A 23733-nucleotide genomic window follows, 5' to 3' on the forward strand; every position below is an offset into this window, starting at 1 on the left:
AACAAATAACATCCAACTCTGCCCTATTGTAGGGACTTACCGTTTCAGCACGAAGAGATAGGCTTGCAGATACCTCAGCAAATGAGTGCAATAACATGGTACCACTTGTGAGTACTAATTGAGGCTAATTACCACACCTGCCTCCTCTTCTCCTCAGCTCACAGCCAGACTTAGTTACCCAACCTGGAGTTGGTTGTAGTCGTGGAGTTAGGTATGGTCATGTCACTAGGTTCTGGAGCATGAGGGCTTTGAGTTCTCTTTCATAAAATCCTCCTATGTACTATCTCCATTTTATTTTCTCTTCCACTGGCCGAATGTAGAAGACCATAATGCAAGCCTAGAGGAGGGCAGAGTCACAAGATGGAAGGGGTGTGGGACCTTGATTGACCAGGGTCCACTGCCCAGCAATACCCAACTGGTCTTTCCATGACCACTGAGTCTCTGGGGTGACTGTTTAGCAGTTAGTTTACCTTGACTAATATAGGGCACAGAAATCACCAGTCACTATTCTTTTCCAAATATAGAGGAGGCCTCACAGAAGAGGTACCTGATTTCCCTTGGGGCTCATCCCACATTGCCTCTGAGATTCTATAAGTACTGCTTACTTTCACAGATCAGGGTATTGCCTTGTTGCTTTTTATGTTTGTACTTATTCATTAATTTTCTTCTTTTGAACCATGACTTTACCCTTATTTGGCTAACAATACTAGCTCTACGAGGCCCTAAAGTTGCGCGCTATTGAATTCCAAATAGCTTATTGCTTTTAGCACCACCCTCCTCCCTTTCAGCAAATTCTTCTAGCCTTTTGATAACTTAATTCCTATGCTTCCACATATTTATCCAAAAGGCAGCTTTTAAATTCTGGCACGGTGACCTACTCTTCCTCCTGGGCTTTGATACTACCAGATGCTAGAGGGAAAACATCCCCAATATGCCTACAATCTATTTCAATATATAATTCTATCCAACTGAATGTCAGGCATTTCTAAAGAATGCTGTTCGTTGATATAATGTCCCTTGCCCAAGTTAAGGTTTTGATTTGAAATTGCTTATTGGAATGCCTCATGTTGCATTTTCCCCAAATTTATAAATCTCTCACATTTTCTCTCCAATTTATCTTGCCTCCTTAAAAGATTAACCATTAAGAATGGAGTTTAGCATGATGTCTTTAGAAAGCAAAAGAAGAAAAATATTCTGCTTTTGAAAGGGAATGTACCCTCAGGCCAAAAAAAAAAAAAAAAAATCGCTGTCTCTTAATACACACTGGAACTGCCAGTTGTCACGCTGACAGCTTAAGATGGATTAGGATTCCATCACTGATCACCGCATAAATTCTTATACTTATAACCTTATATCTTCATCTGCAGCCAAACAATTAGGGAAAAAAACCCAGAAACCTGTGTTTGGATATATTAGAATGTCAACCCTCTTAGAGTACTAGCAGTTTCTTGAAACAACTTAGGAGAATTTTGTACTTAAGTATTTGGCAGACCGAAACCATATCCCCAAAAGTATACTAAACTACTTCTCATTTGGGCGTGGAGGTGGGGGGAAGGGGACCATTTGTGATCATAATTATTTAAACACAAAGTAAATCTCTTTGTTTGGTTATATTGTCTTAATGAAGATGTTTTTAGGAAACCAGGATACTAGTTTTTCCTTTGAGATGCTTATTTAATTATAAACTTTAACAATTACTTTTAATGGAGTTTCTAAAAATTACCAAACCAAGTGTGATATTAGTGATGTGCTTTTCTTTCAGTGGTACCTAGAAAAAGAAGATAAAATTTACTTCTTGAACTTTACAGTGACTACATTTAGCTTAAAAAAATGAAGACTTCCTAGAAAAAAACTAAAGTTAATTCCAATAACGTTTCTTCCAAAGTTGCAATGATGTAATTGGCATAAAATAAGTTTACAATGTATGAGAATACCCACACTGGAGACCTATCACTATACTTAATTCTCTGCATTTGAAAGACCAACATGTAGCAGCTACTCACTTCAGCTGAATAATCAGTCTTTAAACATCAAATGAATGCTTACTTCCGGGTTTCGATAAATGGAGGAAATGAGCTACTCCCTAATTTCCATAGGGACCTCCTGAAAATTATTAAAACTGTACTGTATATATGAGGTGGCAAGATGTTCTTGAACTCGGTCACTGTTTTTAACCATTCGTTCAGTCATTCAGCTAATAAGTATTGAGTGTCTATTATTCTAGGTGCTGAGTATTTAGCAATGAACAAAACAGACAAATCGCTGCCCTCACGGAACTTACATTCTAATGGGGACGTGGGCAATAAACAAGGAAATGGTTAAACAGATAAATAAAAATTTAGGGCCAGTAAGCACTAAAAATTAGGCAGTGTGAGGAGATGCGAGAACGCCAGGCTAGGAGTGGAGTGTGTGGCCCCTGAAGGGCCCCTGGTCTCGAGGGGTGACAGTTGAGGAGAGAACTGGCTGAGGTGAGGGACAGAGCCCTGTGGAGACCTGGGAGAAGAGCCCCAGGTCTAGGGAGAAGCACGCGAAGGTCCTAGAGACGGCACTGGACTCAGGGTGCCCTGTGAAGAACAGAGGGGCTGGTGTGGCCGGAGCTCTGTGGTTTGGAAGGGTGCGGTAATGAGGCTGATGAGACCGAGCTGCAGATGCGGAAGGTCACGGAGGGCTTCGGGCCCAAGTCAGAAATTGGAGTTTTGTTCTAAGAGCAACTAGAAGCCCCTGGAGGGTTTTGAGCAGGGTCGTGACCTGTTCTCATTTACCTTTCACATGTGTCTTTCCAGATATGTTCGAAGGATGGGCTTTAGGTGGGCAGAGGCAGACACAGGGCGAGAGGTTAGGAAGCTACACCCTGAGTCTTGCTGGGAGGTGATGGTGGCTCGGGTGAGGCTGGGGCAGAGCAGGTGGTAAGAAGTAGTTCGATTCTGGCTGCATTTCAAAGAAGAACCGGCAGAACTCGATAATGGGTCAGATGTGGGAGGTGAGAGAGAAAGGAAGCAAGTGAGGCTGATTCCTAGGGTTTTTGCCTGAGCCACTGGTCGAACGGGGGTTCCCTTTCCTGCCAGAGGAGATGTCTGACGATGATAATCAAGAGTTCGGATTTGGGCAGATTTGCAATGCTTTTTAGACTCCTAAGTGGAGAAACCCTCCAGGCGGCTATGTGTGGGAACTGTAGAGTAGGCGACTAGGCTGAAGATGGGAATCTGCGGCCATCAGCATTTTTAAGGGATTTAAGCCGTAAGCCTCAATGAAATCATCTAGGGAGAGACTATCCAGAGAGAAGATAAGAGGTCCAAGGATGGACTTAAAGATCAGGACGAAGGAAAAGCCAGCAGAAGACGGAGAAGAGGTGCCTGGTGATGTAAGAGAAAAAGCAAGCAGACTGGAGATCCTGGAAACCAAGGGAAATGTTCCCCTTTAATATTAGGAAAACATACCAAGTTGCTGATTAACATACTTTTATTTAGGTTCTGGTTCGCCCAGTGAGTATCTGGTGCCAGCCTATCTGGGTTCCCGCCTTGATAGTCATCCTGAATTAACCCAGCTCCAAATCTGGGCCCCCCGCCGAAATGGTCCCCCTGGGGAGGTCAGTCCTGCCTGCTCTGAGTCCAGCCGGGCTCGCCACTCACCCTCCTTCCCAGACCACCCCGGCCGCCTTTGCTGCCAGCTCTGCTCCTTCTCAATTCTCACCCCCACCGCCCTTCACACCCCCAAAGACCACAGCTCAGGAGAGAGTAAGAGGAAGTAAGGGGATGATCAAAGAAGGGACCCCATATCCTCAGAGCCTGCACCCAGACCCTCGCTCTCACAGGGCTCCACGCCTTGGTCTGGCTCGTGCCACTTCTCGAGTGCCCGAATGGCGGTGCATCCTATCACTGGGTTGAGAGGTGGTACAATAGAGTAGTTAAGAATTTGGCTCCAGAGCCAGGCCATCTTTGTCCAAATTCCAGATCCATCAAGATCAAATCATGTTGGTCTTGCGTAAATTACTTCATCTCTGTCTCCGTGTCCTCCTCTTAAACTGGGGATGAGAGTCAAGACTCCTTGCGGTGACTGTGAAAATAAATGAGTTAGGGATGGAACGTTCTTAGAACAAAGTGAGTGTCATGAGCACAGGATGCCATTTAAGAGTTGAGATTTTTACCTGCCCGAAGTCCTATGGCTAAGAGGTGCTGGAGCCCGTCAGTAAGCCGGACTCTTCACCACGTTGCTGCCCTGCCTCCGAGCAGTAAGCAGGGAGCTGGAGATGGTGCCAGTTAGGGATTTTTTCCCCCAGAAGGTCAGTTGTTAAACATTTACCACAGGGGCTTCCCTGGTGGCGCAGTGGTTAAGAATCCGCCTGCCAATGCAGGGGACACGGGTTCGAGCCCTGGTCCGGGAAGATCCCACATGCCACGGGGCAACTGAGCCCGTGCGCCACAGCTACTGAGCCTGCGCTCTAGAGCCCGCGAGCCACAACTACTGAGCCCGCGAGCCACAACTACTGAGCCCGCGAGCCACAACTACTGAGCCCGCGAGCCACAACTACTGCAGTCCACGTGCCTAGAGCCCGTGCTCCGCAACAAGAGAAGCCACCGCAATGAGAAGCCCGCGCACCGCAATGAAGAGTAGCACCTGCTCGCCGCAACTAGAGAAAGCCCGTACACAGCAATGAAGACCCAACCCAGCCAAAAAATAAATAAATTTTTAAAAGTAAGATATTTAAAGAAAAGAAAACATTTACCACATAGGACGGTATGTGGCAGACACCTCCAGGACACGTCCCTCAGTTAATCCCTGTGATAGGATGGTTTTACCGACTCAGTCTTCTCCATGGAGATGCTGAGGAACGACAAGGGAAAGACACTTTCTCACGTGCCCCATCGTGAAGCTCAGGTCCACTTTTTACCCCTATCAAGGAAGACTCAGCTTTCCCCTGCAAACCACACTCATCACAGGGGACATAGCTCTACATGTCACCTCTCCAACAACCCTTCCCACCCTGCAGATGTACCGCTGTTCTTCCCCCGCGTGGCCTTGTCCTGACTCAGAGCATTAGAGAGCCTGAGACACGAGGGACCTCACGGCCACCTGCGCCGGGCACGGCCTCCTGCCTGACAGCCGGCCTGGCAATGGGCGCCACTCGCTCCTTCCTCTGAGTCCAGCTTGCTCTCCGTGGACGCAAGGTTCCTTCCTGTTTTGAGACCAAATCTCTCCGCCTGTGGCTTCCGCCCCTTGGGCTTGGCTCAGGCTTTCCCAGAAGGCGGCGCCTCCCTTTTCTCCACCACAGCTTGAAACCCGATCGTGTCCCCAGCCCCTCCTTCCCTCCCAGCTCCAGCGCCTGGGCAAGAGCAGCTCCCCCTGCCAGCATCACTCTCCCTGTCGCCTCCGTGAAGAAGTCTCTCTCACCCTAAGTCTCACCCCAGATGTGCCCTCCCTGTGACACTGTTTTCTCCGGGGAGCCCTGGGCGCCCTTCTCGAGGCCGCCGTTGTATGTGCTGTCTCGACAGCATCATGCGCCAGCCTGGCGTGGCCTGCACGCTCTCCTTCCTGCTGGGAGGCACGCCACGGACAGGCAGGGAGTGTGTCCGTGGAGCTTAGTTTCCTGGTGCCCAGTGCAGTGCCCGGTTCCCAGTGACTCTTTGTGGAATGAAGGACAGTACCCAGTTGTGACTCAGACAGACCGGAGCCCTCCCTCTAGGAAATAATCGCAGGCAGTGACCAGCGTTATGAGGATAATGAACACAGTTATGTGAGGTTTTGGAGCGGTCGGGGAGGCCTCCCCGCCCTGAGATCTGAAGGCTGACAAGCAGCCGGTCTTGAGGAGGGGGTGGCTTGAGGGACCGGCCAGCATGAGTCCCTGAGATGGGGGGCAAGCTTGTCACAGTCAAGGAACAGAAAGGAGGCGGCGGGCACAGCGCAGAAGGAGCGAAGGTGCCTGGACCCCCGAGGGCAGAGGGAGGTCCTAGAAGGGTTTAGGTGCCTTGATCTTAGTGACTTGATCTTAGGGTGAAGCCCACTTTGAGAGGGGTGGGGAGCGCTTCGGTTCTGGCCTGATGAGGCCTGCAGCCCAGCCAGTCCCACTTCTCAGGCCCCCAGCCTCCCCTTTCCCCAGACGTCTCAGGCAGGCCCTCGGGCCTCCTTTTCGGGCCCAACACCAGCCCGGTCTTGGGAAAGAACCTGGTGTCAGAGTTTACACCTCTGTGTGACTTCAGTCCCCCTGCTAAAGGAATGGTACTTTAAAACAACACTAGTGTATTATCTGGCAGTTGTGTCATCAGAAGTCAGCCACGGTCTCACAGGGCTGAAGTCCAGGTGCCAGCAGGGCTGTGTTCCTCTCTGGAGGCTCAGGGCGAGAATGTCTCCTTGCTTTTTCCAGCTTCTGTAGGCTTCCTGCATTCCTTGGTTCCTGGCCCCTTCCTCCACATTCAAAGCCAATAATGTCACATCCCTCTGACCCCTCTTCCGTCATCATGTCTCTCTCTGACCAGTGCCGGGAGGGGTTCTCTAATTTTGAGGACTCATTGGATCAGATTGGACTCACCGGGAAATCCAGACTAAGCATCCCATCTCCAGACTCTCGGTTTATCCCATCTGCAAAGTCCCTGGTAAAGAAACATTCACAGGTCTCTGGGATTAGGACTCAGACATCTTTGAGAGGCATTATTCTGCTGCCACAGGACTCCTAGATCTTAAAGGGTCAATCAAATACAACTCGTGAACTGATGGGATATAGATTTGAAAACCAACTTTAAAGGACATTATTGGGACTATCAGGGAAATTTTAACATGACCTGGGTATTTAGATGATAGAAAGGATGTACTGTTAATTTTGTTAGGTCTGATAATGGCACGTATCTTTACCTGATATATGATTTGGAATACTACAGGAAAAACATGAAGATACATGGAACAAGATTGGTAAAATACTGATAATTCTTGATCTGAATGATAAACATGTGAGGGTTCAGTGTACTATTCTTTGGACTTTTGTGCACGCTTGGACCTTAATCAGGTGTCAGTAGGAGGCTAAGGAGGCATTTGGGATGGAGGTGAAGGTCTATTCTGGCCCATCCCTCCTGCAATCTGACCACTAGGATGGCCACCAAATGCCCCAAGAAAAAGTCAGACTTCTGCGTGCCTCACCCATTGAGCGAATCAACAAGACCTGCAGGCCACCTGCCTTTACCACCTATGACTCTATTGCAATACAGCCAAAGGTTCAGAATTAAATAGAATTTTATATGTTATATTGTTTGACCATCATTCTCTGTTCCCACCCATCCTTCCCCACCAGGCAACCCAAGAGTACATTAAGGGCAGTAAAAATTGTGAAATAACTATAATGTAAGTTTTTATCAATCACATACCCAAACCCAAATGAAACTCCTGAATAGACAGAGCAGTGTGTGCCCATGTTCAGCGAGAATGCCTCTCATTCTCTTTGGAGTACAATCTCAAAGGACCAAGAAATCCCAAATGAACCTTCGGGGCAGCAGAGGGGAGGGCTGCGGAGGCAGAATTCGGCCACGATTGCCCCATAGAGCCAGGCCTCCTTGGGTGGAAGAGGCTCCCCTCTGGTCCTCTGTTTCAGGATGTCCCCATCTCGAGGGTCTCAGGCAAAGCCCCCTTTGTGGAGTCCTCCCAGGGAGGGTTTCCCAGGCACTTCCTCTGTAGCCTCACACGACCCCAGGAAGGCTGAGCTTTGAGCACTTGTTGCAGCCCATGATTGACGATTGGAAAAGACAGTAACTATCCTCTGTATTCTTTGGAGGTAAGTTGTGGGGAAGGAGAACCTTCTCTCACACGGATAGCTACAACCCAGCCCTGCTTTCCTGGGATGGTTTATGCCATGGTGCCCTGGCCTCAGAGCCTGTGGGTAGGGGTGGAGGGGTGCAGACAGGGAGGAGAAAGAGCCTCCATGGAGAGAAGTTTTGGAGGAGGCCCTGCAGGGGGAGGAAAGCAAGGAAGGGCAAGATGAATAGGAGAATAAAGAGAAAACAGCAAGAAGAGACGTGTCTGCAAGCACTTGCCTGTCTGGGTGAGCTTCACATGGAAGCCGAAGGATAATCTATCAAAGAGTATTCCTTGAAGATGTTCTGTAAACACACTGTGATGATTTCACACAGGAAAATGGCCCCAACAGACCGACTACCTGGGAGACAGGATGTAAACACGTTAAAGTCGACTCACAGTTCGGGGAGGTAAATGGCCGGGGCTGTCAGAAATTCATAGGTGGGACACAGGCTGGGAATCCAAGAAGACCACACTGAGAAGTCAGAAAGCCTGCAGGAACAAAGGCGTGGAGGTAGAAAGCCCCAGAAGTCTTCCCAGACAGGAGGTAGATCAATCTGACCAGGGCGGAAGATCCATGCGGGCAGGGCTTCTGAAATATTGGTGTGTCTTTAGACCAATAGGCCAGGGAGCTTGTTGATAACACTGACACCTGCCAGGTGTTCCTGAGGCTGGTGACTGGTCTGCTGTTTGGGGGAATCACACTCTAGAAAACACACTAATGAAACTGCAGCAAGTGAGGTTGTGGGGTAGAATGGTGTCAGCTGATGGAGGGCCCTGAATGCCAGGCCAAGAATACAGGATGTTATTCTGGGGCTGGGAGTTATTAATGGCCGTTGATTAAGGGGGAGGCATAATGATAGGGTTCTCTTAGAAGAGAGATAGATGAGCAATGTGCTGGAAAAAGTTGATAGAAATATACAGGAAACTGGACATAAATTAACATGGAGACAGATAGCATAAAGAATTTTATGACTGAATGTTGGGCTCAACAGAGAAAGTTGTGTACTAAAGGCCTTCATTTATAAAACACTACTATAGGCCAGGCATTAACCTCTCAAACAATCCGACGTGGTAGGTGTTGTAGTTTCCAGTTTACAGATGATGAAAACGAGGCTCTGAGACATACAGTCACTTGCATAAAGACACCCGGCTGGTCTGCAGTGGAGCTGACATTTTAATCTAGGCCTGACAGACTCCAAATGCCATGCCCATTCACTTCCTTGTCCAGATGACTGGAAGAGTGTATTAGTTTTCTCTTGCTGCTGTAACAGATGAACAAACAGGCTGAGTGGCTCAGCCCAGCACAAACGTGTTTGTTATCTTAGAGCTCTGTGGGTCAGAAGTCAGACAGGAGTCTCACTGAGCTGAAATCGAGGTGTCGGCAGTTCCTTTTTGGGGCTCTAAGGGTGAACTGGTCTCCTTGCCTTTTCCAGCTTATAGCGGCCACACACCTTCCTTGACTTCCTCCATCTTCAAAACTAACAACGTTGCATTTTGTTGAGCATGTTTTCCTGGCCACGTCTTTCTCTCTGACCAAAGCCAGGAAAGGTTCTGTGGTTTTAAGGAGTCACGTGATTAGGTTGGACCCACGTGGATCATCCAGGATAACCTCTCCATCTCAGTGTTCACGCCTCAGTCCCATCTGCAAAATCACTTTTGCCATATTCAGATTCTGGGGGGTAGGACACCTTTGTGGGTGATTATCCTGCCAAGTTCAGAGAGAGATGGACACTTGCCTTTGTGCCCAACACCATGTTTCAGTAAACACCGTTACAAAGGGGGTTTTTTTGTTGAAGCAAAAATAATTAAATAAAAGACAACACACGAATTTAAAGGGAATGCTATCGGCAAAACAGAAGCAGCGTGATTGGAGGAAGCCATGGCAGCACGGATATCGCTGCTCAAGTTCTAAACACACTGAAAACATTCCTTAGCACAGTTAATCCTGCTTCAACTTCAACTCTGTATCATTGTCAAGGCTGGCAGCTACGTGGATTACCCAACAGTAAGTGCCTGATTGCTGAAATAAAGGTGATGGCCAAGTCTATAGTTTTAAGTGCCCAAGTTTGTGCTAATTCCCCAAATTCTGGAGCCAAAATTCCTATTCTTTGCCTTAGGAGACTGTCCAAGGCACGCCTTAGTCTTTCGACCACCCACACCTCTTTTTTTTTTTTTTTTACACAGTGAGTAGCCATCACCTTAACTGACATCCCTTTGTTCCAACAGTAAGAGCTTTTTTGTAAGGTACCAATTTTGTGGAAATTACCTGAACCAATAGGATTGTGTAAGCATAAATGAAAGTGCGGACTATGATGAAATTGTTAGAAAGCAGGGCAGCAAATGGTTTAATTGAAGCTCAGTATAATCAACTTTTTATTTTATTTTTAAAGTCCTACCATTGATTCATCTGAAAATTAATAGACTGAGGCTCCTATCATAATATGATAAAATTTAGAAATACGATCTTCTCTTTTGGGTTTCTCTTATTTTATATAAAGAGAGACTTGGCATTTTGTTATAGACCATTCAAAGTAAGAAAATGATAACTTAGAAACATTAAAACTCACATTCTTTGGGCAATAAGACTTCAAGCCTACTGAAGAAAAGACCTTCTGGTTTTTCAGTCATTTTTAAATGACTTCACGGAGGGTCGGTCTCAAAGATTGTTGGGAAGAGAAGTGAGGGGAGTTCTCAGCTGCAAATGAAGATGTTTGCAGTTTGAAGCCTATCATTTTCTCATTAAAGGAGACTGATTTAATGAGCTGCATATATGTCCAATGCGTGCGTTCTGAAATGAATCCAGCAGTTAGACCTGCTCCCAGGAAGAGTTCCATATGAGCAAGCACTTTAGGGGGAAAAGGCAGAACAAAACAAACCTTGAACACTTACTTCAAAATGAAGGCCACATTCGGACATGTATGGTTACCATTGACTTTAATGGGAACAGCCTGTCTGTTTCTGGGATTCAGGATGTGAAATAGGTGGGAAAAGTGTGAAATGGAAAAAAAAAAGAAATAAAAGGACCCATTGGACATCCTGTTCCAAGACTCCGAAAAGAACTGCGTGTCATGAGGGGATAAGTTAAAATTCACATTTTGCTAATGAACCATTGTTGTCTCTCAGAGAATGACTTAACGCTGCTATGTTGTCATTACAAACTCTTTAGTCCCTGCAGAAGGAAGCAAGAAAAATAGGCACTGGTTTCAACACAGTTTGCTAAATTGCTGATCGACAATAGAAAAGTTAGAAATTACAGAAATGGCTGGAAAGGCTCACCCCCATCCTGTGGACACACACACACACACACACGTGTGAACCAAGACCAACAAACAGGCATGGAAACTATCTTATTGGCATCATGTTTCTGGCATTGCTATAGCTACGCACAAAACAAGCGATACACGAAATGGCAGCGACATCTGTTTTAGAACCTGTGGGGCTTTATTCCCAAAACAGTTGTAAACTCTTTTGGGGACAAAAATATTTCTATGTATCTATGCAGATGCCCTCCTCTAAGGGAAACACACACACACACAAATGGATACAAGTGTTGAGCTGAAAAGACAGGAATAAGAAAAGGAAATGTCATCCACTTCTTTAAAACACTTAAAAAATTTTTCTCCTCTCAAACAAAGCTACATCTATTGCCTTGGATATACCTTTAAAAAAAAACGTCCCGGAACATATAAAGTATCATAAAGCTAAAGTTTAAGATTCCAGTTGGTAGACTATGGTAACATACAAAAGGATGCTGAGTGAGTTTGTTTTGATTTGCTAGGAAAACATTTTCTGACCTTGGAAATGAAATCATATAGTTGTCTGTTTGTTTATGGTCAAAGCCATATGGAGGGTTCTGGGTACTTATGTTAGTGTATCTTTGAAATTCTCGAATCCACAGTGTGTGGGAAGTTATACAAGTTGGGTTTAAGCATCATTCAGGATGTTGTTCATTAAGGAACCCAGATTTACCTCCTCCCCACGACTCCCCAAGGTTAGTTTACATTTATCACATGGCAAATTGTCCATGCCGAGAGGGTGACCTGCAGGCAGCAGGAGCTGAACATCTTTTATCTCTTTACCATCTCAGTAATGGACAAGGTAGAAATTGCTTCTTTTTAAAAATGTTTTATTTAAGTATAGTTAATTTACAATGTTATGTTAGTTTCAAGTGTACAGCAAAGTGATTCAGTTATACATACATATATGTATATATATATTCTTTTTCAGATTCTTTTCCATTATAGGTTATTGAGTACAGTTCCCTGGGCTATGCAGTAGGTCCTTGTCATTTACCTATTTTAGGTAGTGTGTGTATGTTAATCCCAGACTCCTAATTCATCTCCCCCCACCACCACACACTGTCCCCTTTGGTAACCATAAATCTGTTTTCTATGTCTGTGAGTCTGTTTCTGTTTTGTAAATAAGTTCATTTGTATCATTTTTTTTAGATTCCACATATAAGTGATATCATATGATATTTGTCTTTCTCTTTCTGACTTACTTCGCTTAGTATGATCACCTCTAGGTCCATCCACGTTGCTGCAAATGGCATTATTCCATTCTTTTTTAATGGCTGAGTAATATTCCATTGTGTGTGTGTGTGTGTGTGTGTGTGTGTGTGTATGAACTTGCTTCTAATCGGACTTCAACTGTGTTTCCCCAAATGAAGGCTATTTGATTTTTCTCTCACTCCAAAGTGTCCTTTAATATTACGTCACATATTTATAACATGTTCTTAATTTTTTGTAAAGCAACTGGCCTCTAGCAAGTAACAATTTATTCAGCTCAGGTAGTTTAAACATAAGGATTTTGTTTACCATCTTCTGGACAGATTTGGACGAACACAGTAAAACATTTTTGTGGACTGTTCAATTTCAGTTTTTGTTCGAAATGCTACTCCGTTGTATGTTGTTCTTTGAAAGGACCGATATTTGGGTCGTGCTAAATGTTATGTGACTATTTTGGGGTTGCTGCATTATCCTATTGTTGCGGGCGTTTTGCTGTAGAAGGCGAAGCAAACCCATCTCACTCCATGGACTTTCTTACTCGGTAAAGTGTCCTTTCAGGGGAAGTAGTGGGTGATGAGTGGCGTTGGGTGTGGAAGGAGAGCCCCTGATTCCTCATGGAGCTCATGAGAAGCTGGGAGGAAGCAGGGGGGTCAGGGCTCTACTAGTACCTGTCAGGGCAGTGCCTGCTTGGCAGCCCCTGCCCATCTCGACTTTCCTGAACTCATGTGGCTTATCGCTCCCTCTAAAGCACAGCCGAGCCCTCTTTCTCTCTCCATTTCGCCTTTGCAGTCCCAGCACCTCCTCTCACTGGGTAGCCTACACCCCACAATCCCAGGCAGACACTGCACCTCATTTCTCCCTCCTCCCAGCCACCACAGGAAGGTGACAGATGAACTCTTCTGAGAACGACGGGAGGGAAGGCAAGGAATTGTGGCCTTTGGATCATTCTAAGTGATGAAATAATTGCTATAGCAATTTAGTTTTAACCAAACTGCAAGTGTTATAGAAGCACCAAATGAGGTCTCAGAAGTCAACCCCAAAAAAGGGACCCCAAAAAAACTGGAGGCTGGAAACTGTGTGATTCCCCACAAGGTAATAAAGCCCTTCTCTAGAAAATGGAGATCATTTCATGAGCTTACCTCAATTCATTATCATGGGAAATAATCAATAGAGTGAGTATAGAGGAGGTTATAGGAGTGATTTTGAAATAATGATATTGAAAGGAGTTATGCTGAAGTTGCCTAGGCTGAATGTGAGCAGCTTTTACGTTTGAAGGAAATAAAGTGATGTGACCAAGGATGTGGGCTGGGTTCACATCTCTCTCTGCTCTGCCACTTACTAGCCGTGTGACCTCGAGTAGGTTGCTGAATTCCTCATGGGAAGGACCTACCTTGCAGGGCTGTGGTAACACCTGAGGTCACGCAGGTAAGGGACACGGTCTCATGGCTGTGGCAGAGGGATGTTCATCAAATGGCAGCGATTGCTGTTTACAGAGAAGATAAAGTGTCTTCATTGCCTTTTATAAAGTAGAAAGAAGTCCTCTCATATTTATAAGCGATTGTATTCAGGGTTATCAATAAGATGTGGGCTGAATTATCTCATCAGACAGTTAAGGGAATGTTATTTGGAAGCTTTTAAACATACCTTTGGAGGGAAGCAGCCGCACAAGAATTCTGAAAATCCTTCATGGCATCGAGTGAAAGAGCACTCCGCCACTCCAGCTGGTAGGACGTTCTTGGAGCAATGACAATCATCCTGACAGCGCTTGGGGACCTGCCTGGATGATTAAATCATCCAGGAGATTTTGCAAGAGCTCAAACACCCAACCTGCTCCCTGAGACCTCGCTTTCATCTCATATGTGCATCTTTTTTTGGGTGGATACGAACAGGTGTCACTGGGTCCTGGACTCGGTGAAGTAAGACATTTGGTTCCTGGTATTCAGGCAACAGGTATTTCCAAAGCAGCTAGTGAAACTGGGCTACAATTAGCCTATAAGTGATTTTCAAAAAACGATTTCGTTTCGGTTGTCGTTTTGGCCTTACTGGGAATAAAACAGGACCAAGAAGCCCTGGAGCTCTCAAAAGTCTCATTCAGCAATACCAACCACATTGCAGATAGACTATCATAGAAGGCACTGAAATAGCTGTCTATAATAATCCATTTGGGGAGAAATTGATAAAAATCAGCATTCCTACCAATAATTCACATATTCACGGATCAGAACAAAATAGCTGTTCATTTGTTCAAAATTGTTGAATATACAAAGAACTCTCTGTTCCTTCGCCCACCCCACGAAGCTGGGCTATCTGGAGAGGTCCGGCACGGACTGGTCTTTACAGGTTAGCAGCGAGCGGGCCGGGCTCTTAGCTCCGCGCACACGCACGGAAGGCGCGACTGCAGAGCTCAGGTTCACGAGACAAGCCCGCAAGAATGTGCACACCCACGGGACCGTTCTCAGCAGAGTCACCCGGGAAGGCTGCCCAGCTCCCTCAGCGTTTCAGGACTTGACCTCAGAGGTCATCTAATTGAATTTAATAAGAATCAAATATCTCTGCCAATTACTTTTTCTTAGGCGGAAACTTGTCCAAATCTGAGTCTTCTGAGGGTGAATTTAACTTCCGAAAGCAACCAAACTTCACTCAAAGCCAAGTCTAGTGAATGAGGTAAATGGTAGGGAGGGACAAATGAAAAATAAAGTGGGGCTGTAAAATGACAAAACTGGTTCGCTCCAGTGATCCACGAAGTGGTTCTGAGAGGCGATTACAAAAGCCCCTAGAGAAGCAGATGTGCCTCAGCGTGCTGGTGGGTACAACCTCCCTGAGGGCAGGGCAAGTTTATATCAGATCTTTACAAATGTGCGCACCCTTCGGCCCAGAAATTCAGTTTCTAGGAATTTACCACAAGGAAATTATTGAGAACGTACTCAAAGATTTTTAACCATTAAGAAGCTTGGTGCAGTGTTAATAACAGCTTAAAAAGTGGGTGTGGCCTCAATGTCCAACACTAGGGATTGGCTAAATACAGAAAGGCACATAAAGTCAGTGAGATACTGTGCAGTCCTGCAAAATGAGGCTGCTGAAATGTTTCCGTTGAGGTGGAAAACTGCTCACGTTCAATGACAAGAGCAGTGTTAGGATATGATCCAGGTTAGAGAGTGTACATATGGGGAGGGGATAGAAAAGGATATGGAAAGATGGACACCAAGTTGTGAGTGGTGGGTAAGGCTGTGAATATTTTCACATTCTTTTTGCTTGCCTACATATTATGATTTTTCTGTAATGAAAAACTATTTTTATAATAAAAAGATAATATAAGGAAACATCAGAGAGAGGAGAAAGAGGTTCTACTGTCCTTAAAGAGGAATCATGATGTACCTGTATTCATTTGCTAGGGCCTCCATAACACAGGACCACCAACAATAAATTCAACAGGAATTTATTGTCTCACAGTTCTGGAAGTTAGAAGTCCAAGATCAAAGTGTTGGCAGGGTTGGTTCCTTCTGAGGGCCATGAGGGAGAAATCTGTTCCGTGCCTCTCCTAGTTTCTGGTGGTTTGCTGGCAGTCTTTGGCATTCCTTGACTTCTGTTGCGTCACTCCAATCTCCGCCTTCTTCTTCACACGGTGTTCTCCCTGTGTGGGTTTCTGTTTCTGAATTTCCCTTTTTTATAAGGACATTGGTCATAATGGATCAGGCCACACCCTAATCTAGCATGACTTCATCTTAATTATATCAGCAGTCACCCTATTTCCAAATAGGGCCATATTCTGAGTATGGGGGTTTAGGACTTCAACATATGAATATGGGGGGTGGACACAATTCAACCAATAACAGTGCCCAGTGAGATGGCCACATTGCTCCTACCCAACCGATGTTAGTGCTTACCTGCCACCACAGCCTACACCAGCTTCTGTATAGTAGGACCCTGGACCAAGATCAGGGGTAGTGGGGTAGGGCACTGACATCCCAACAGGACTCCAGGTTCAAGGAGATAATGATGAAACAGAGAGCCCAACCACGGCCTCCCCCTGCCCGCCCAGGCTGGGGCTGCAGGCGTGAGTGGGCATTCAAATTAGCACGTCTGAACTGAGGAGACCAGCTTAGAGATCTGAAAGGAAGAAGTAGCCTAAAAAAAAAAGTAAAGGATATATTTTTCCTTTTTGGTTGAATATAGGGGTTGAGATTTAAAAGATAGAACGACAAAGAGAGAAGAGAGGAAAAATATTACAAATATTACACAAAAATCTGCACACAGATGTTGATAGCAGCTTTATTCATAATCGCCAAAAACTGGAAGCAACCGGATGTCCCTCAATAGGTATAAAAGGATAAAGAAACTATGGTACATCCACGCAATGGAATATATTCAGCAGTGAAAAAAAGATGAGATGAAAAGACATAAAGGATAGAGGAACTTTAAATGCATATTGCTTAGTGAAAGAAGCCAATCTGCAAGTGCTACATACTGTGTGATTCCAGCTGTATGAATTTCGAAAAAGACAAAACTATAGAGATTGTAAAAAAAAAAAAAAAAAAAATAGGGGTTGCCAGGGATTGGGGGGAAAGGGAGGAGGGGTGAACGGTGGAGCACAGTGGAGTTTTAGGGCAATAAAATTATTCCGTATGATACTGTAAGAGTGGACACGTGCCATTATACATTTGTCAAAATCCACAGAATGTACAACACAGAGTTGTAGACTCTGGACTTTAGTTAATGATAATATATCGATATTTCATCAGTTGTAACACATGTACCTCGGGAATGCAGGATGTGAATAACAGGGGAAACAGCGTTGAGGGCGGAGTGGGAGAAGGTATATGGGAGCTCTCCCTGCTCCATTTTTTCTGCAAACTTAAAACTGCCCTAGGGCTTCCCTGGTGGCGCAGCGGTTGAGAATCTGCCTGCCAATGCAGGCGACACAGGTTCGAGCCCTGGTCTGGGAAGATCCCACATGCCGCGGAGCAACTAGGCCCGTGAGCCACAACTACTGAGCCTGCGCTCCGCAACAAGAGAGGCCGCGATAGTGAGAGGCCCGCGCACCGCCATGAAGAGTGGCCCCCGCTTGCCGCAACTGGAGAAAGCCCTTGCACAGAAACGAAGACCCAACACAGCCAAAAATAAATAAATAAATAAATAAAATTTAAAACTGCCCTAAAAAAAAAAAATAAAGCCTATTAACTGAAAAATCAACACCAAAAAGATATATTACGCATAAAGAGATGTAGAAGAGATCATGCACTCAGCTACCCAAAAGGGGCCCCTGGCAGATAAAAGTTTGAGCAACTGACAGAGTTAGGTCTTTGTCAGAGGCGGTTGAGAAGATACAGATACAGACCAAAGTGTGACCCAGCAGGATCTCCAAGATGCAAACAACTTTGGCCGCTCACACCTATCTCAGACACAACAAAGCTCTTCTAATTGACCTGAGAAGTGGTGGGGTTTGGGCAGGGGAAGAAGAACCAAATTCTTATTCAAAGAAATAACAATTTGGACCGACGCGCACTTGAGTGTCAACAACTTATGCAGATCTTATCAGCATCACATTTTTTGGTGCCTCCCAGCTATTCAGCGAGGCCCCACCAGCCTGTCAACACCCTTCAGCGTCCCACGCATCCGCATACCGCATCCCCGGCGTATCCACACCACAGGAGGCTCTGCCGCGGCCAGGCCTGCCTTCCCAGGGCCCCATGGAGCGCAGATTTTCTGTCTCCTCACAGGATACCATCATACCATCCCTCGGTATGCAAGGGTGTATTTGGTCCATTTCTGGTCTCACACTCTGTGACTTGGTTGAGGCCACATGTCTATAAAATTGAACAATACATTTATGCTAACTTTGGAAAGCTGGAAAAAAATCTGATGTTCTCACATCTGGAGGAAGACGATGTGTAGTTTCAGTAATGTGAGGAGAAATGATGCAAAACTCATCATCAAAGAATGACAGGCTTCTACTAGGTGTTTTCTACATTTGCGGATAAAACATTGTGATTTTACAAAATTATGGATAAGGCATGAGATTTATGGAGACTCCTCTCTCCACCTCTTCCCCCAGACACACAAAAAATAAAGCATTCGTAGTATATGCATTGCTCCATCATAGAACAGCCTTTTAAATGTAGTTTTGTTAAATGATACAGAAAAGCATTTATTTAGACTAATGAAAATGATAGCCTTTACTATATATCAAAGCTCTCTTTTACCATTACATACCTATTTATTACATGAAAGTCAGTAACTGGATCTCCTTGTCTGTGTGTTTGTTTTCGTTTTTAGGCAGCTTTAAGTGCCTTGAAGCAATTTTCTGAACAAGGATTGGATCCAATGGAAGGGGCGATGAATATTGAAAAAGGTTCTCTTGAAAAGTGAGTACATCTTCTGTTGTATTCTTACATTTGTAATTTTGTCACTGTATGAAAAATAAGATAGACATAATAATAAGGTGAAAAACTCAAGACAGTAATATCTATATCCTACAAAATTATTCCTAATACAATTCAATGTAAATAAATGAGAAACAGTCTATATGGTCACATTTGTTTCCTGTAAATATATCTGTGAAAGTTTTAATCTACTGATTGATCATTATTTCTGCATTTTAATGCCTTTGCTGGAAATATTTCTGTGGGTTTTGCTGACCACAGAGATTTGCAAGACTTGCAAAAGGTGAATTCTCATTTCAGACTGTTGAGCATTCTGACTAAACCATTTTCTGAGGTAAACATTTTCATTCACATTCCTGCTAGGTAGTGGGCACAACAGAGAGGGGGGAAAAAAAAGAAGCTGAGAGGAGGGTTCCTTCCCCTTGGCTGCATTTTGGTTTTCACATTGTTGTATGAAACACAAGCGCACGTTGTCACAGAAGTGTGGTTCCCGAGGGCTACAGAGGCCAAAACGCAGATTTAATAAGAATTTCTGAAATCCAGCTCATACCTCTTTTCTGATATTGAACATAAGGTTTGATCTGAGAGACTGAACTTTCAGTCTCGCCAGAGACCCAATTTATACTAAAGAAATTGCAAGCCATTGTATTTTACAACAGCGGAATCCAAATTCTTTCAGAGCAGAAATAATAATAGCAGGTGAGATTTCAGAACTCACACAGGAGATAACATTTTTAGAATGAAAAACATTGGATAACCTAGGAAGACAAAACCAAATATACTAATCCTACAGTTAAATAATCTTAACCCCCCCCCCAAAAAAACACAGCATTTGGTCATTAATATTTAAAAGGTGAGAGCGTGAGAAAAAAACATTTGGTAAACAGACGTGGCACTTTAAGTTGTCTATAGATTGGCAACCATTTATAAGCTAATTTAATCAAAACCATTTCCACATGATCTCATCAGTAGACTATCTGAACATAAATATTGTTGTTTCACTTTAAAATGTCACTTTTGTGGTGACCTTTGAATCCTGTGCGCCATCTGCTAATAAACATGTCTGAAGATGTGCAACCCTGGCCCTTCAGCTCTTGTTAACGTATTAATCTTCCAGACAAGCCCAGCATCTGGGAGAGAAAGCAGACAATAACCAGACCCCCCCGGGCTCCATCGCTCAGGACTGCAAGAAATCAAGGTCGGTCATCTAGCAGCTCCCAGAACCACGGCTGCCACCGCATCCTTATAAACCTGTCAGCACGCATGAGGGTGTCTGTGCTCAAGGAAATGAATGACTAATACCATGATTTGAGTCTTATGTGAAGACAACACTATTCTAACACAAGAGATAATAGACATAGTACTGTTTATTCAACTGGGGGAAAATAAAACTTTGAGCATTTCCCTTGGAACTTGAGATCAGATCATAACTCATTTGCCCAGAGGCAGCAGAAATCTGATCCTGCTACTGGAGCTTAAAATAACAATTAATGAAAAGTGTTAGAAACAGAGGTACAATTCTTAAATGATTAATAGAGGAATTGGCTTTGGTTCTGTTGTTATGATTGTTTTGTCGTGGCGCTTGTGTTCACTTATATTCTCTCTCATTTTAAATAATGCCTGACGATTCAGAGATTACCCAATGATGTGCTGTGGAATGTGATGGTCGTTGTCTTCATATAGAGTCACACAGTTTCTCTTTTTATGCAGATATTTGTAATCTTCATCCTATATCAGTCTGAATAACGTCAGGGCACACCACTCAAAAGATGTATGCCAACAAACATGGTTGAAATCAGGTCAGACATTTGATTTACGAATATGAAATAACGTTAGGAACAATTAGTTTCAATAGACTCCAGGAATTCAAAAAGAAAACAAAAACCACTTGCGGGTTTTTTGAATGCCATCATCCTATTAAGCCACTAAGGAGGCGTCTTGCCTCTCCAGCCATTTCTGTGGATTCCACATTCGCAGTGGACGTCGCACCCACCCATCCGTGTGTTGTAAGCCACTCACTGTTTGCATCCAAAGTGTTTTTTGATAACTGCCTCTGCACTTGGGGCAGTGAGTGGGATCAAAAGAAATAATGTTCATGGCGGGGAAGGGAAAGCCTGTCGGGAGAGCCGTAGCGGTCCTGCCGGCCTGTAGCCAGCCATGCTCTGGACCAGCATGTTGGAATCCAGCGTGGAGCCAATGCAGTAAAAAATGTGGTCGGTTTCTGTGTGAAGTGTGGTCAGTGTTGTTCTTTCCTTGCCTCGCTCTCCTCTCTTAAACATCACCCCAGCGTAACCCATCCCAAAGGCCATTTGCCCACCCGGCCCTGTCACCCTGCACAGAGGTGACACTAGAGGGTTCTCGTGCCACCCGCCGTCTCTGCGAAACTGCAGGGCCGCCTCCCGGGTGACTGGGAACCGGGTTCCTGACCAGCCAACGTCGAGCAAAACCACCACAAATCACGATCTGGCTGACTCACACGCGACTGGAGGATAAACAAACAGCAACAGAAGGAAATCACTCTAGGGTTGTTTTTAATGACTCCCATGTGGGGAAGTCTGCCAGCATCGAGAGGGCTGGGTGCCCTCGGAGGAAATAGGTTTTGCTCCATAAAGCTGGGCCCTCGTGGACGTAACAGCCCATTTGTAAAGTTGGGGTTCACGAAGATCAGCCGAGCTGAACAATAAGTCTGCTGCCTGGCACCCTGCGCAGAGGGCCCTAAATCATCCCCTCGGAAGGGGGCAGGCCCTTTCTTCCCCCTGGGCCATCAGCACCTGAGGCTTCGGCCCTCGGTCAGCAGCACCACTTCAGGCAGGATCTTTAAAACGCATCTTCAGTTTCCCAAATGCCGTAAACGCTGACTACCGCTCACGGCCCACGGTCCCCAAAACACCAAGGCCGTCAGGGCCGTCGTGGGAGAGGGATGAGCTCAGGGCACAAACGAAGCTAATCAGTTCTCACAACCCAAGTATCTGAGGCATTGGCCTCTGGAGCTATCTGACGGAGTCACCCTCAGAGCTGAGCGTACCAGAGTGGGGGATAGGGGATGGACCTTTGCATCCGATCTCAAGTTTAGTGAGAGGATATTTATTCAGAATCCCACCCATCTACCTGCTTGAAGAGACCAGGGAGACCTTTGGATATTTTCCCTTTAGAGAGTTTGCTAGCAGCCCTTCCTGGGAACCGTTTGGGTTTTCTTTGGGTTGAATTAGCAATGCAAATGATGGGTGGCCTGCTGTCCCTTGCCATGTTATATATCACTGGGGGGAAACCATTAAGTAGATTTATGGAAAGAATGTTTCTTCAACACAAGGAGATCTTTTTGATGAAAAATGGAACTCGTTATTCTCTAAAGGACACAGGTTGACTTATCTCCTTTATCAATTACAGTGTCTGCTTTCAGCTTTTCTCAATCAGCACTAGGCTTTGTAGTCACTTCCCAGTGCTGAGGCCAATGTGTTTTATGAAAAAGGTTTGTTTTTGCATTTTAATTGGAAATATAATATTGCGCTTTGGAACTCTGACCAGCCGTTTCCAGCACAACTTGCCAAAGATCAATGGCGAGACACCACCCTTCAGGCTGTGACAAGGACCCTCCTCCCCTTTCCCGGGGTGACCTCTCTGAGTTGCCCTAGTATTCTTCTGCCCAGCAAACATTCTCAACGGTGATTTTTTTTTGACAGCTTCAACCAATTTCCTGCACCATAAAATAAAAATAGATTAATGAGAAACTTACCTTATTATGTGGAGGTTTTCGGGACTCCCAGGGACCTTGGAAATGTGGTCCAGACCAATTGATTGGTGTTTAAATCCTGCTGCTGTTGAGTTTTCAGTGCACCTGCCCAGGGTTTGTTCTGTACCTTTCAATTTCCAAAGGCCACTTGTTATCATTATGGCAAGGGTGGTAGAAAACCTAACAGTTTTGCACACGGAGCGAAGAAGTCATTAATGGCAAGATCCCATGTGAATTTGTCTCTGAGTAACCCCCGACCTACCCCACCATGATATAGGCACCTGATAAATGGATACATCAAATAAATGAATAAGTGGACAAATGAATGATCTATCAAAACGATAGAGAAACCTGCTGAAGACATAAATTTGAAATCTCACTGCTTAACCTGACACAGAGATAGGCACTCATGATAATATATGGCATTACTGTTGATAAGATTATGGTACCTTCAACCTCAGGGGTACTCTGGCATTTCTTAACCATAAACATAGCCAGTCAAAAAAACCCTCACTTCAGAGGACTTTGGACCCATGGAGACCCACCATCCTGCCTCCCATCTTCCCATTTTTGCATGTATATCCCTTCCCCAGGCCAGAAGATTCAATTCCAATCCTCACCCCCAGATACATTCCTGTATTTCCACAATCACAGACACATGTCTCACAAGGAGGGGCGTTGTAATATCTGGCTCAAAGCAAAGATTTCTTAGAGTGGGTCAAACCCAGCTGTTGATTTCTGGCAGACACCACCCAAGTTCCCTCTCACCTTGCCGAGACTCATTGATAAATTGCCTTGTTGGGATGGCTTTCCTCTTACATTCTAACCTCTTAACATAACTAAATGCTCCCTTGACTGGATGCCCAGCACACTCTGATGTATGCTGGGAATGCAGAAAATAAATAAACAAATGAAACTACTTCCCTCTCAAGAATGCACATTCTAGCTGAGGGAAAGGCAGACCAGGAAATGAGCATGAGAGGTGAGCGCGTTTTACTCAGAACCCCTGCATTATAGCTCGTTGATTGTGTCTCTGAGTCGTTATTCCTTCCCTCACTCATCTCACTGTGCTTTGGGCACCGTGCTGTATTCTGGTGACACTGTCAAAAAGCCACCACGCTTGAACTCTAGTAGTATATCTTATCTCACTTCCACACAACCCACACGTCTACTGACCGAACCCACCCCCAGCCCCAAATATACATACACCAGGTGAAGCTCTCGAAGCTCACCTACACTCAAGGCTGACCAACTGAATTTACCCCTCGTTGTATCTCCTGGTGTGGAATGGTGCCCACCTTAATATGGTAAGTACTCAATAAATGTTTGTTGAGTAGAT

The 23733-nt window shown here is 45.0% G+C and overlaps 1 protein-coding gene across 11 annotated transcripts in view; it reads left to right on the forward strand.

Annotated features, from left to right (window-relative positions):
• Positions 1 to 20894, forward strand: part of STAU2 (staufen double-stranded RNA binding protein 2) — a 322172-nt gene extending 301278 nt beyond the window's left edge. For all 11 annotated transcript variants that reach the window (XM_057531779.1, XM_057531776.1, XM_057531771.1 and 8 more), the window contains 2 exons: positions 18558 to 18646; positions 19782 to 20894. In XM_057531779.1, coding sequence (XP_057387762.1) covers positions 18558 to 18646; positions 19782 to 19875 — 183 coding nt within the window. In that variant the 3' untranslated portion in view covers positions 19876 to 20894. The remainder of the gene's footprint in view (positions 1 to 18557; positions 18647 to 19781) is intronic.
• The last annotated feature ends 2839 nt before the right edge of the window (positions 20895 to 23733 follow it).

This window comes from Balaenoptera acutorostrata, chromosome 17 (assembly GCF_949987535.1).
Source record: "Balaenoptera acutorostrata chromosome 17, mBalAcu1.1, whole genome shotgun sequence".
Taxonomy (NCBI): Eukaryota; Metazoa; Chordata; class Mammalia; order Artiodactyla; family Balaenopteridae; genus Balaenoptera; species Balaenoptera acutorostrata.